Raw genomic sequence first — 11,962 nt, 5'->3', positions numbered from 1 at the left:
AATTTCTGGCGCCAACCGCTAACAGCCTAATTTATATCTCATGTAGAGCCAAGCAACTAACTCTACCCCGAACTCCAGAAACTACATAAAAATAGGTATGTAGCTTGACTGTTTTGCTTCCGTCGCGTCACACTAAAATTGTATTCACTGTTCATTACTTTTCCGTTACGACAGTAGTTGTAGTAACGAAAAAGAAACCATAAAATAATCATCATAATAAGTTGAAGTTTTAACATTTCAGTGTGCATTTCAAATCAGAATCATCCTTTCAAACGCAGAAGTTTTGACTGATTAGTAACATACATACGTATATATTATACATCATCAGATTCAAATAAACACACAGTTGCGTAACATAGAGAATATAAACGTAATTCTTTTAGTCTAGCAAAAACGTCATGAATACAACTTCTCGTCATTTTCTTCGCGCGAATTTCTTCGTTCAAAAAGACTAGGTTATAGGTAACACTTGACACGCGTATCTACTTCTCGTATGAACGGAACAAAAGTACAATATGTTCGTGGTTAGTGTTATGTTATAAGGTAAGACATGCGAGCGGTCAGCGTACGTGAGCGATGCGAGCTCGCATATATAATTAGTCGTCGCGAGTGAGTAATGGCGTTGGAAATAACGCGGGCGGTTGGCGCCAAGCGCGGCCATCGCGCCGCCAACACCACGCTACCGCCGCCGCCTCGTCTGTCTTGTGACCGCTATTTATGGTACCACTGACGCTCAGCTCATGTATTTAAAACACCAGCTCTTAAAGCTTGCACTATTAATGTACCTGTTGTTGCATTCGCTGTTCACATTCATCGTCATCTACGTTATAGCCCGTCGCGTCGCTGAGTCTAGGTTTGGCCTCTTGTACAGATCCCCCTCCATAAATAAATTGTGCATCGCCAAATGGCACGCCCATTAATGGAAGTAGGGCTATCAGTAATGCTATAGGACATTCTAGTAGTACTACTTAGGGGAATTATTATACCTATACCTAGTATAATATAATGCTATTTTATCCACAATATCAAATTGGGAACTATCTTAAACATCTCTTACATATCAGCATCAGCAGCCCATATCCCCTGAACCAACCAATTAAAACGACCTACTTATAACGACTTCATGTTGCCTACTAACACAAGAAACTTCTTCATACAAAAGACATCAACGAGGTCATTGTTTTTCTTCCATAATAATGTTTTGTGACCATAACTTTAAAACTACTAAGCCGATTTTGATAAAACTTGCACTATTGCCTACGTAGGATACGATTAGCAGATTCGGAAAAGAGAGGGGACAAACATACAAATTGTGAAATTCGCACAATATTACGGATCAAATTGATAACACACTCTTTTTGAAGTCGTGTAAAAACTAAGTGTCACTTCAGACACTCGTTGTTCATGTGCTTTGCGGCAATTAATCATAGCAAGAGATAATATCATCGCTGGTACAACGCGAAAATGACAAAATGATGTCGGGTCTTTTTTATTATTTTCTTAGAATTACAACGATAAATTGTATTCAAACTGTTCCACTGAAAAAATAATAAAGGTTATCAAATACACGTCCAAGGAACGGACGAACACCAGCGGTGAGATAATTCCGTAGGCAAGTTACCGTACCGCTCCATCTTTGAAGTATTATTGTTTTTATTATCTGTCGCTGAAAACATGATATAGGTACCAATTTTTAACGAAATGTTTTTGATAGTAAATAATCACAATTAGCGTCTGATCCAACAGTAAGAAACCACTGGTGATTACAATTACAAATCCTTGTTAACAGAGAGGCCATTTTATTGATAGGCCAATAATTGCCTATAACAACGTTAGTAATTCCACACTTAGGTAGGTGTAAAGTACCTGTATATACGCTACAGATACCCATATGTAGGTACATTACAGACACATACAGAGTGACTACCCATCATGATTTCTGACGCCAGTCAGAACGAAGTCTCACTTCAAATGTTTTGATTCTACTAAAAGTAACGAGACGCGCAAATATTCACAATAAAACATTGTAACCCACCCACTAGTAGCCATCATATTTAATACTATAAAAGTCTGGAAGCTGAAACCTTATGCAGCTGCGTCGCGCATGTAAACTCTGCAATGCAAACGATGCACCGCCCGTGTCGGTAGGGCTTCCTTCTCATCAGTGTGTAGACAGTTAGATTAACACTGAAGGAACAGGAACTAGGTACATACTCGTAACCACTCGTAGGGTAACATAACTTCTCGTTATTTCAGTGTCTGGTTCACTTTGCCTTCTCGTAGCCATCGGAACTTTAGAAAGCTTTTCGATATTTTGTTGTTACGCGTCTTTTTTGCGAGTCTTAATTTATTACAGCTATCAACTGCAGTAGGTATGAAATCAAAACATTCCAAGCTATAAAACTCTATCAGGCGCGTCAGCGTAACATGATTGAGTAATAAACGTCTGGAACACTTTCTTATTTATGATATTAATAGAATAAGGAACAGTATAAGCAAAGTTTAATATATTTTCGGCGAAATCAACGGTACCGGAAAGATACGTCGTGGCTGTCATTCACGAGCGCGCCGCTACCCGCTAGCTGCAGCGACTTCAAAGCGCACGCTCAGGCGTCGTCGGTGCCCGCGCACTACAAACAGCCCGCATTTAAAGGAATTTCTGGAAGAGCCAAACAAAGGCACCGCGGCTAATTATTTTCTGTTTGCGCTGAGGAAACACACTTATTCAAAGGAATCCATCAAACTTAATGCCCTTTTGTCGTCACAGGTAAGCAAATAAAGGGTTGCTATCTTTTAAGAGCTTATCAATTGTTTCTGGGTTGTTGTAAGTAGGTCGTTTAATGATTGAGTTTATACAACTGTATATTTGGTGATAAAATTACTACCTAGTGTGTTTATGATATTTATAATTAATTAGACCTTTTTTATAGTTACCGTCCCGTGGATAGTAGCTAGTCATTAGGTTAGTTGATATACTAACAGAAGGATAGCATTACGTGGTTGATGAGTATGGTGAATAATTCATCGAAGTGGTAATGATTTAAGAATGACTCAGTTTCAGTGCAATATGGCGCGATAATGGTTTCCTGTCTCACTTCGCGTACTTATTTCCATCAGAAAAGCTTAGCTTCTAGTTTTACTGCAAATTTTTCTAACAGATGGTCGACTGATGCTGGTTTAACTGCCCAGAACGCAGCGAATACCCTCTCAGTGTTGTGCCAAAAATATCCTTGACATCATACTGATGCTATGCCTACAACTTGTGCTTTATGAGCCATCATGCTCGTCCGGCAGAGCGTCGTTAATATCTTCCAACCGGCATCTGCGAGTGCAGCCAATGTGCGGGAATTATGGTGCAACTGACAGGCACGGAGCTAGGCACCTCCGATCTCGAACCTCCTGTCATCCTCCTGTCCTCCTACATTTACCATTTACAAGATACCTAAGAGAAAATATATAATGGGACAGAACAATTCCGTGTAAAACGATTCAATGCTTCGTTTATGCTGTTCGAATAAAATGACCTGCATAATCCTGTCCACCCAGTGGATCCTGGCGTCGTGCCGGAAATTGAGTCGCTTCGCAAAAATGTGTCGAAAAATACAATGTCGAATCAGCCAAGACGTCAGGCCACGTCAGAAGCCCGGGCGAGTACTAAAATAATTACATAGGTAGGCCCTATGCATATTTTTGCCACAAGGCAATACCGAAATACCTGTTGCAACTCATTTGTATCTACTCGTTTGCTTCTTCGACGTAAATATGTTGCTTGTTATTTAAAACTTTCTATTTCAAATTCTTTGCAACTGAAGCGAGGATCATTGTCATGGACGGAGACACTGGACTATGCATGTGATACTTAGTAGGTATAAAGTTCTGCTATGTACATAAATATTTAAATGAATTTGGCAACTCAAAATGAACGACACTTATTAGGTCTAATTCAATTGCTAGCTTAACATTTAGTAGGCATTTATCTGACAAGACTTTCAATAGTAAAAGAAGTTTATGCAGTCAATATAATTGCATTTGCGACTACAAAAGTTGCTATATTGAGAAGAAAATCCAACTATTATGTAGGTAGAGACTTTATTTCATCATCGACGTTTATACCCTCTAAGCGACTTTGAACTTTGATAAAAAGGAATACCTACAAAAAGTGTTTTAAGATAGGACGTGAATAAAAGTTTGCAGTGGTGCAGTGAGTGATACAAGGTGCACGAGCCGTGACTAACCGCATGTGTGTCGCGACACGACTCCGCTGTAGACTGCTCGACGCCCTGTAGCCTGCCAGTAGGTGCTGTCTTCACTTGCACTCTAAGTATCCTTCAATTTAGTGGATGGTTCCAGTAGGCGAGTACTTATTCTTTCTTGAATTAACTACTTAACTTTTATGGTGGTGACCTTGTAGTTAGTACTAGACGAAAACTTTATTATTAAACGAAGTAGGGTTGATTCTTGTTAATTTACTCGCAGAATAATATTGAATACACACGGCGTAACATAAATCCTTAACATTTTATTTTTAGAAATAAAGAATGCAAGTACTACGCCATTGCCTGAATAATAGACAAATCTTTAAATCCGTTTTATAGTCGTTTTACATTTTATTAAATGTTCACAACAAATCGTGTTTCACTTTCTTTGTAATGTAAGGTAGGTTGGACAGCATTATTCCTTATTCTATGGTTGGGCCCACATCCGGCCTACGACCCGGCACACAATCTCTGCCAGACAGCTCGACGCCTTATTCGCGTCGTCGCAGTCAAATAATTTTATTGTTTTACTTGGAAACGCTGTACGCGTAGAGTGCAGTGTGCAAACTCGTGGTCTGATCCGTTCGTCGTGCACGGTGTTCCAAATTATTATTTTGCTGCCAAACTCTCCGGTTACGGTCGCGCTAGACTGTGTGTCGCCGAGAACTGCTCTGGGCACAACTTACTTTATATCGTCTACAACTGACTTATGTTGCCGTTTTAAACCCACTTTTTAATAGAATAAATCAATTTTAAAAGATGTGACTTCATTTCCAGGGTTTATGGTATTGTTTTTATACACACTCTGTTTCAATTACCCATGCTAATAGTAATGTAATAACGGTACACCCACCTATCTACTTCTTAGTATAAAGGTCTAAAGTTACTTTTGTTGACATGCTCAGAAACATTTCACATTCATCAATATACCTCCTAGTCGTAACTGGACGCAAGATTTCTAGTTGTTTGCATCTTTAACTAAGACTTAGCTATACCACAGGCTATACCTTCGAAACACGTAGTGGTTACTTGTAATGTTTTTGTAAATTCTTCACTTTCCCTCCCTTATTCACTTCGCGATTTTACATGTAGGCTGGTATTTACTTAATAAATTCACGCGTGTAATCTACAAGACGTATGAATCCGTTTATATCATCGTCTAAAACACCCACAAGTAAGACAATCACGTTAGGTAGGACGTGATTTCTTTCGACTAACAAACAGTAGAGTCGACTCTACACCATCCTCGGGATAATGAACAGCATGATATATTCCATTTTTTTTTCATGTACATAATTATTATTGGAACTCTACATTTCGAACATTACCTACACGAAACCACACCCCGGACACTTCATACAACCTCGTTTTACACAGACACCACACATTGTGTAATCGCACACACGCATCTGTGTCTGTGACGTCTGAGGGCTGCCAATTACAATACCTAAATTAACCGTTATTACTTGCTTAGGTAGGTAGTACTACTTACGAAACATGCTTTGATAATAATCAGTTAATATTTATTTACTTATTTACCACAATAATCACAAACAAGAAATTTTGAACAATGCAGGTTCGCAAAGCACTGAACTAATTAATTGCAATCACATTATTTTTACTTTAAGCACTTAGTCTAGGTTCAATTTTATCGTGTAAGTAAGTAAGTAAGTGTCCGGGGTTGACTAAAACTATGTCCGAGGGGGAGGTGAGGTAAATCTAGCTCAGACGCTGGTGGAGGAGCGAAGAGTTGCTGTTCTATGCGTAGTATTATTCCTTATTCTATGACGAAACTTAAAGTAGCGCGGTAGCATCGTGTGCTTTACTTACACAAGCTTGCAAACTGTTTTCTACATTAAATTTTGATTTCGAGCTAAAATCGTAACGAGTAAATATTCCATTTAAGTACTTTCATTTACTTACTTACTGTTTTTACTTCCAAAATATCATTATATTTTGAGTTTAATATAATTATATAATAAATATAAGTAAGTAATCTAAAAACTTCTTCAAATGCGTCAGTCGGTACAGTTAATTGGGTGTAATTATAAAGTGATTTCTTACCAATTACGCAATCCACAACATTTAAGTAATTGGCGGTAACAGACAGACATTATGTCGCCTAGTAATTATTATTGTAACAGCATTCAACATACCTATCACAACAACAGGTACCTAGGTACTTAGTTAAAATTTTGTTACATAATTATATAAATCATGATAATTATATTTTTTACAGTACCTATGTTTCATCCACATTGGTCGTCGTACTTAATAATATGATTGTTTAATAATCTACAATACCTATGCATACAATGTTTCTGTGTCCAGTGGTTGAGCGTTGGGCTTACGATGCTGGGTTCGATTTTCGAATCCCTGTGTGGACAATCACAAAAATCACTTTGTGGTCCCTAGTTTGATTATTGCATTGTAAGCTGATCACCCGATTGGCCGAATCTAATGATCAATGCTTCAGAGAGCACGCTAGACTGTCGATTCCGGCTACAATTTACTTAAAACTAAGTATGTAGTCGTTACAGGGGCCTTTGACGGCTCAATAGTAAACCCTGACACAGGCTTGGTAAGGATCCAGCCAAGTAGTCATTTGCGGCGAACCTACAATAAGTCATGTCAAAAAAAAGGCTTTGTAAGGTCGGTCATTTACCTCACAACCGATACAAGAAAAGAGAGTACCTGTAACTAATTATAAGTTAGCAGTAACCTACCTAAATCTAGATTGGAAAATTATTTTTCGACCACTGAGATCAAAACTAAAAATAAAAAACTTTAAAAATGTAAGGTCGTCCTTGGTCTTCGCTGAGTCTCATATCATTCCAATTTCCATCTAAATCTATCCAGCAGTTTAAGCGTAAATAGGAATAAGACAGTCAAAATTACTTTCGCATTACTTACATCAGTTTCATTCTAGGTATGGACTAAGATAATTATAATACTGGTAAGTTTACCCCACAACCAACAAAAACCCTTGAAACCCTATAGGTAGGTAGTTCATCATATATATTCCTTACACTTACATGACAAATCTATCCTTAGCCTTTGTAATATGACCAAAGTATGATTAATTTCAAATAACATAGGTACCTACTGATATTATGAAATATGAATGTGGCATTTAGCAAAAAATATAAGTAGGGTACCTAATTAATTATCAAATCTTATCAAGATTATTTTAAATAGGTACGATTCGAAAAGTCATTGCAATCGAGTTTAAATAATTAAGAAAGTAGAGATACCTACCTACTTAATACTTAAATAAATTATTTTTTATACAAATAACTGAGCTGCGTCTCATAATTTCTTTAGTGTTTTGTTAAAATTGTTTTAATTAGTTAAGTATGTGTACTTTGGTAAAATAATTAAATGGTAACAGACAGAAAATACGCAAAAGTAATTTAGCCTAAAAGGAAATAGGTAGCGTCTTTTCAAGCAAATAGCTTTGAAACATTGCTTCTTATTGTACTAGATAATCCACTTAATACTTATTTTATTCGTTAATGTTATTTTTTCCAGACCGTACTTTGAAAAGTTCATGCTAATTTTGTTTTTATAAAGGCATAGAACTTGTACATTAATATGACCATGCGTTGAGGTGTTCCGCGGACAGTTGACAGAATTTCCGCTGTGTATTTTTTTTTCATAGTTATTCAAAAATATATTTCTAAAATGATTACTACCTACTTTATTACTTATGAATGACTTAGTGATAATTTGATAAAAAGGAAAATTAATTCTAATTGAGCTACTTAGTTGATATGTTTTCTTATTTTTTACTGATATTGATAAAAGCGTTATCCACTTGATTTATTGATTTCAACGTAGGTATACACCTAAGTAATGCATTGTTTACTTGGCGTTCTGTTGTTTTTAATGTACAATGCTTTTTTTAAAATGATTTATATCTTTAGGGAAATAATTACTTTTAATTAGAGAGACAATTTATGTACTTCGCATTAGGGCTTTTGTAAATTGTAATCAAGGTATGGATGGAAAAAAAGGGTATTACAACAGGTAGTAGGGAAGGCGGGTGGCGCATGGCGCCGGCGCTACCTGCCCGGCCGCGGGTGTAGATAGGCCATCAATTCAAAATACTTTTTAGTAAACAACTCTCTTTATTACAATAATAATAATCGTTATAATATTCATTCTCCATAAATGTAGGTCATGCTTCATAAACCCCACATATAAAAATACATTCTTATAATTTATACACAAAAATAAGCTATCATCTCGAGATGATGGCATAATGCACTATGGCGGCGTGTACAATAAGGCACGGTGATGGAGGGCTACGCCCCAGGCGGCGCCAAGTGGGCGTCGGCGACTAGATCACAACAGTTTCGGGGTTGCGCCCCAGAGGCGTCCTCTCATCTGAGAGGAGCTGGGAAGGAGGGCATGGGCGCGCACCAACGCGGGGCAGAACACGCGGTCATCGCGCATCCGGCCGCGCTCTGCACGGGCACGAACGCTGACACGTGCACGCCGTTGGATACTGGTAGTGACGCCAACACTGGTCTTTTTTCCTCTTCATCTTCTAATAGATATGGTCTGAACAATTTGAATGGTTTTCTTGGTATTTCACAGGCAGCTGATGTTGCATATAGCGGTTGTGGTGCAGGTGGTGGAGAAACCCTTCTTACTGATAAATCTATCGGCTCTAGAGCAGGTAACGGTGTAGGCACTGGTGCCGGCAGCGGTGTGGGCACCTGTAGAGTTGTAGGCACTTGTACTGGTGTGGGCACCTGGATCTGCGTGGGCAGCGCTGCAGGCGGTGGTGATGGTAAACGAGCACTTTCTGGCGAACCAGCTGAATATGGCGGTGGCGAAGGCGCTGGTTGAGGAGCTCGTCTCAAAAGTGCGGCTCGAAGCGTGGGTTCAGCTTGGAGCCACTTCTGGATCTGACGTCGGTGGATGCCAAACTTTCTGGCAGTAGCACGTTGATTACCGCGACACTGAGCATCGCGTCTGTATGCTTCGAGTACTTGCAGTTTGAATTGTGGTGGGAAGATTCGACGGGAACCCGCTCGCCCCTCAGGACGGCGGTCAGAGGGCACGGGGGCCGAGTGCGTGTGGGCGGCAGCCATGTTGCTAAGTAAACGTGTGCGCGTGGCGAGTGTCGGCGCCGGACTGACTGTCTGTCGCTCGTTCGTTTGGCGCGGCGCGGATGTTGGCGGCGGCGGGCTTGCTGCCCGCGGCGCGTACCACCCGAACGTGAGCGCGCGACGCGAGCCTTGTATGCCCATTGAGCCATTTCCACACTTGAGTCATTTCCTAATGTAAAAAATAAGAAACTCGGAGAGTTCATTTTATTTGATAAAGATACCTATTAAACTTTAACTGTAGCAGCACAAGTTTAAAAATTGTATTTATTGCCAAACATGAACTTAACTATATGTATAGGTATTTTAATCAAGTTACCTATATGGCCATAAATCTTACGTATAGCATAACCAACAATATTAATTAAATACTACAGTCTATGAGTGTTTATAATATTTACATTTATTATTAATACTTAATTTCAATATTACGGCAGGTAAGTGCCTAATTGTTAAAAATATCATCATATCCATCTTAGGTCTTCGTATCAACAGTGGCTGCAAGTTGTCTTTGATTACTTGTGGCTCTGCCCACCCCATTTGGGATTACGGGCGTGAGTTTATGTATGTGTATGTATGTTAAAAATATTTGGTATTACGAACTAATTTAGGTACCTGTTATGCATTTTAGACTCTACATGTGTAGCGTAGGGTATCCATCGAGTGCACCCAAATTTGGAAAAGAACTTACATGTATGTATTTTGCCTAAAAGGAAATATAATATTTTACTTCATGAAGTAGAAGTGTATTGTAGACGATGCTTTAGGCAGTAATCTCGCCTCATTCTCGGCGTGAAAAAATGCCGCAAGTGGGAGCCGATAGCACGTAGCGCCACCATTTTCATCTTACTCTCTCACATAAAATTTCCCAAGAAAGACGAGGACAGATAGAGCTGCCCTGCCTCGGTCGCAGCCACATCCGTTTACGAAACAAGTTTGCATGCGACGTTGCCGTTCTGTGAGCGCGGGCGGTTCATGAGCTGAGGAGGAGGGTGCGGGCGGACAGGAATGCGCACGGAGCGGCAGCGCCGCCAGCCGCGGCAGACAGGGTGTCGCCGGCTCGCCGCCGCGAGACAGGCCGTCGCTCGCCGGCGCTAGCCCCCGCTACACCCGCGCACCCCCGCGCCGCCCGCAACGCACATCAACAAGTTATTTCGGCTCAGCCTTGTGCGTGACCAAAAGATCACAAGTCCACGCTGTTCGCGGGCGGTTATGACTTTTTGTAGTGATGCGATCGCTTAGCGCCATCGCTCGTTTCGAGGAAAGTTGTTTTTTTGTATGTGAGCGACGGCCGCCTGCCGCGCCTGCCTCGCGTCCGGCGACCGTGAAAACAGCGATCCAAGTCCCTTGCGCACATTTTATAACATATTATAATCGACGTATAGGTATTCCTTATTGTTATTATTTCAATTGCGTCACTAGAACTTTATTCAAAGATCTGCTATAAGTAACTACTTACTTGTTTATTTTCCTCTCAAATAATAATTATTTTAATTAATTAAGTAAGTATATTAATTAACAAACTTGATGCCATATGCATGTAACGTAATTTTATGTGGAGCACCATTATGCCCTTTTATGAAAAAAAACATGTAGAGACTGTAGAGTGCCTACACTTCAAGTACAATTAGGACAATTGGATACTTAATCCTTTGGTAATTTAAGGCGAATTGTGTAAAATTCCAGATGTTATATAAGAACTCTGTTGCCAAAGTTGCAAAAATAATCCATAATATCATTTTTATCATATCTATTCTGTCGGTTGTTGCAACAAAAGCTGTTATCTCCGTCGTTATTGCATTGCATCATTCACTAAAAATAATGTAGATGGTATGGTTCCTTTTGTTTTCCTGTTGTAGTATTGGGTATCTTTCTTAAGTCAAAGATAAATTATGATTAAGTACTTACTAAATAAAGACAGATCTAAAGGTGACAAAAACGATTTATTTTTCCTATTTAACTTATTTATGAATTCTTTAGTAAAGAATAATGTAATAATAAAAATAAATGCGACATTTTATCACGTTTTCCTATGACGTCACAGGTTGCTTTTACATACAAATTCCATAGCAATTTCGCGTTTTGACATTTGGTAAGAAGTTACTGATTTGACTAGTTGGAAATTACCCTAATATTATTGAATATTACCATAATACCTTAAACATACCTATATACTACCTACTTTACATTAAGGAAAACTGAGTATACCTACTCCACCAGCCACACCAGGTAGGTACGTGCTATTTACATTAACCCGTGCTGAAGGCCTAGGTAGGTAGGCCTACCCTATTTATTTATTTTTTAATATAAGTAGGTACTTTTGTTACATTTGGTCACTGAAAGTATAAAAATATTAAGTAGAAGTTCTACCTAATTTCTAAGTCAATGGTTGAACTCAGAAATGACATATAAAAATTTAAATGAAAATTGCCTAAAATATTTCTTTTGATTGGAAATTTTATTCTTTAAAACGCCTTTAATCGACCTATTTATTTTCCCCAAAGAATAAAATGCACTTATACAACAATGAACTTAGAAGTTATATTAGAGCTAGGTAAGTAAGTATACACCTTAAATCTGTTATTTATT

The 11,962-nt window shown here is 38.8% G+C and overlaps 2 protein-coding genes across 2 annotated transcripts in view; both read right to left on the bottom strand.

Annotated features, from left to right (window-relative positions):
- LOC126381925 (uncharacterized) overlaps positions 1–11,962 on the bottom strand; it is a 54,651-nt gene that overhangs the window by 9,408 nt on the left and 33,281 nt on the right. The gene's annotated exons all lie outside the window — the stretch shown is intronic.
- Positions 8,367–9,532, bottom strand: LOC126381928 (uncharacterized). Its single transcript, XM_050031501.1, has one exon. It carries the CDS (start codon positions 9,515–9,517, stop codon positions 8,642–8,644), a length of 876 nt encoding a protein of 291 aa, XP_049887458.1. The 5' UTR covers positions 9,518–9,532; the 3' UTR covers positions 8,367–8,641.

Source organism: Pectinophora gossypiella, chromosome 3 (assembly GCF_024362695.1).
Source record: "Pectinophora gossypiella chromosome 3, ilPecGoss1.1, whole genome shotgun sequence".
NCBI lineage: Eukaryota > Metazoa > Arthropoda > Insecta > Lepidoptera > Gelechiidae > Pectinophora > Pectinophora gossypiella.
The sequence above is the reverse complement of the archived record's forward strand: the minus strand, read 5'-3'. Positions and strand labels throughout refer to the sequence as shown.

What these genes read in the sequence shown, in the direction of transcription:
- LOC126381928 (XM_050031501.1), bottom strand. Translation starts at nt 9,517, where the DNA reads ATGGGCATACAAGGCTCGCGTCGCGCGCTCACGTTCGGGTGGTACGCG.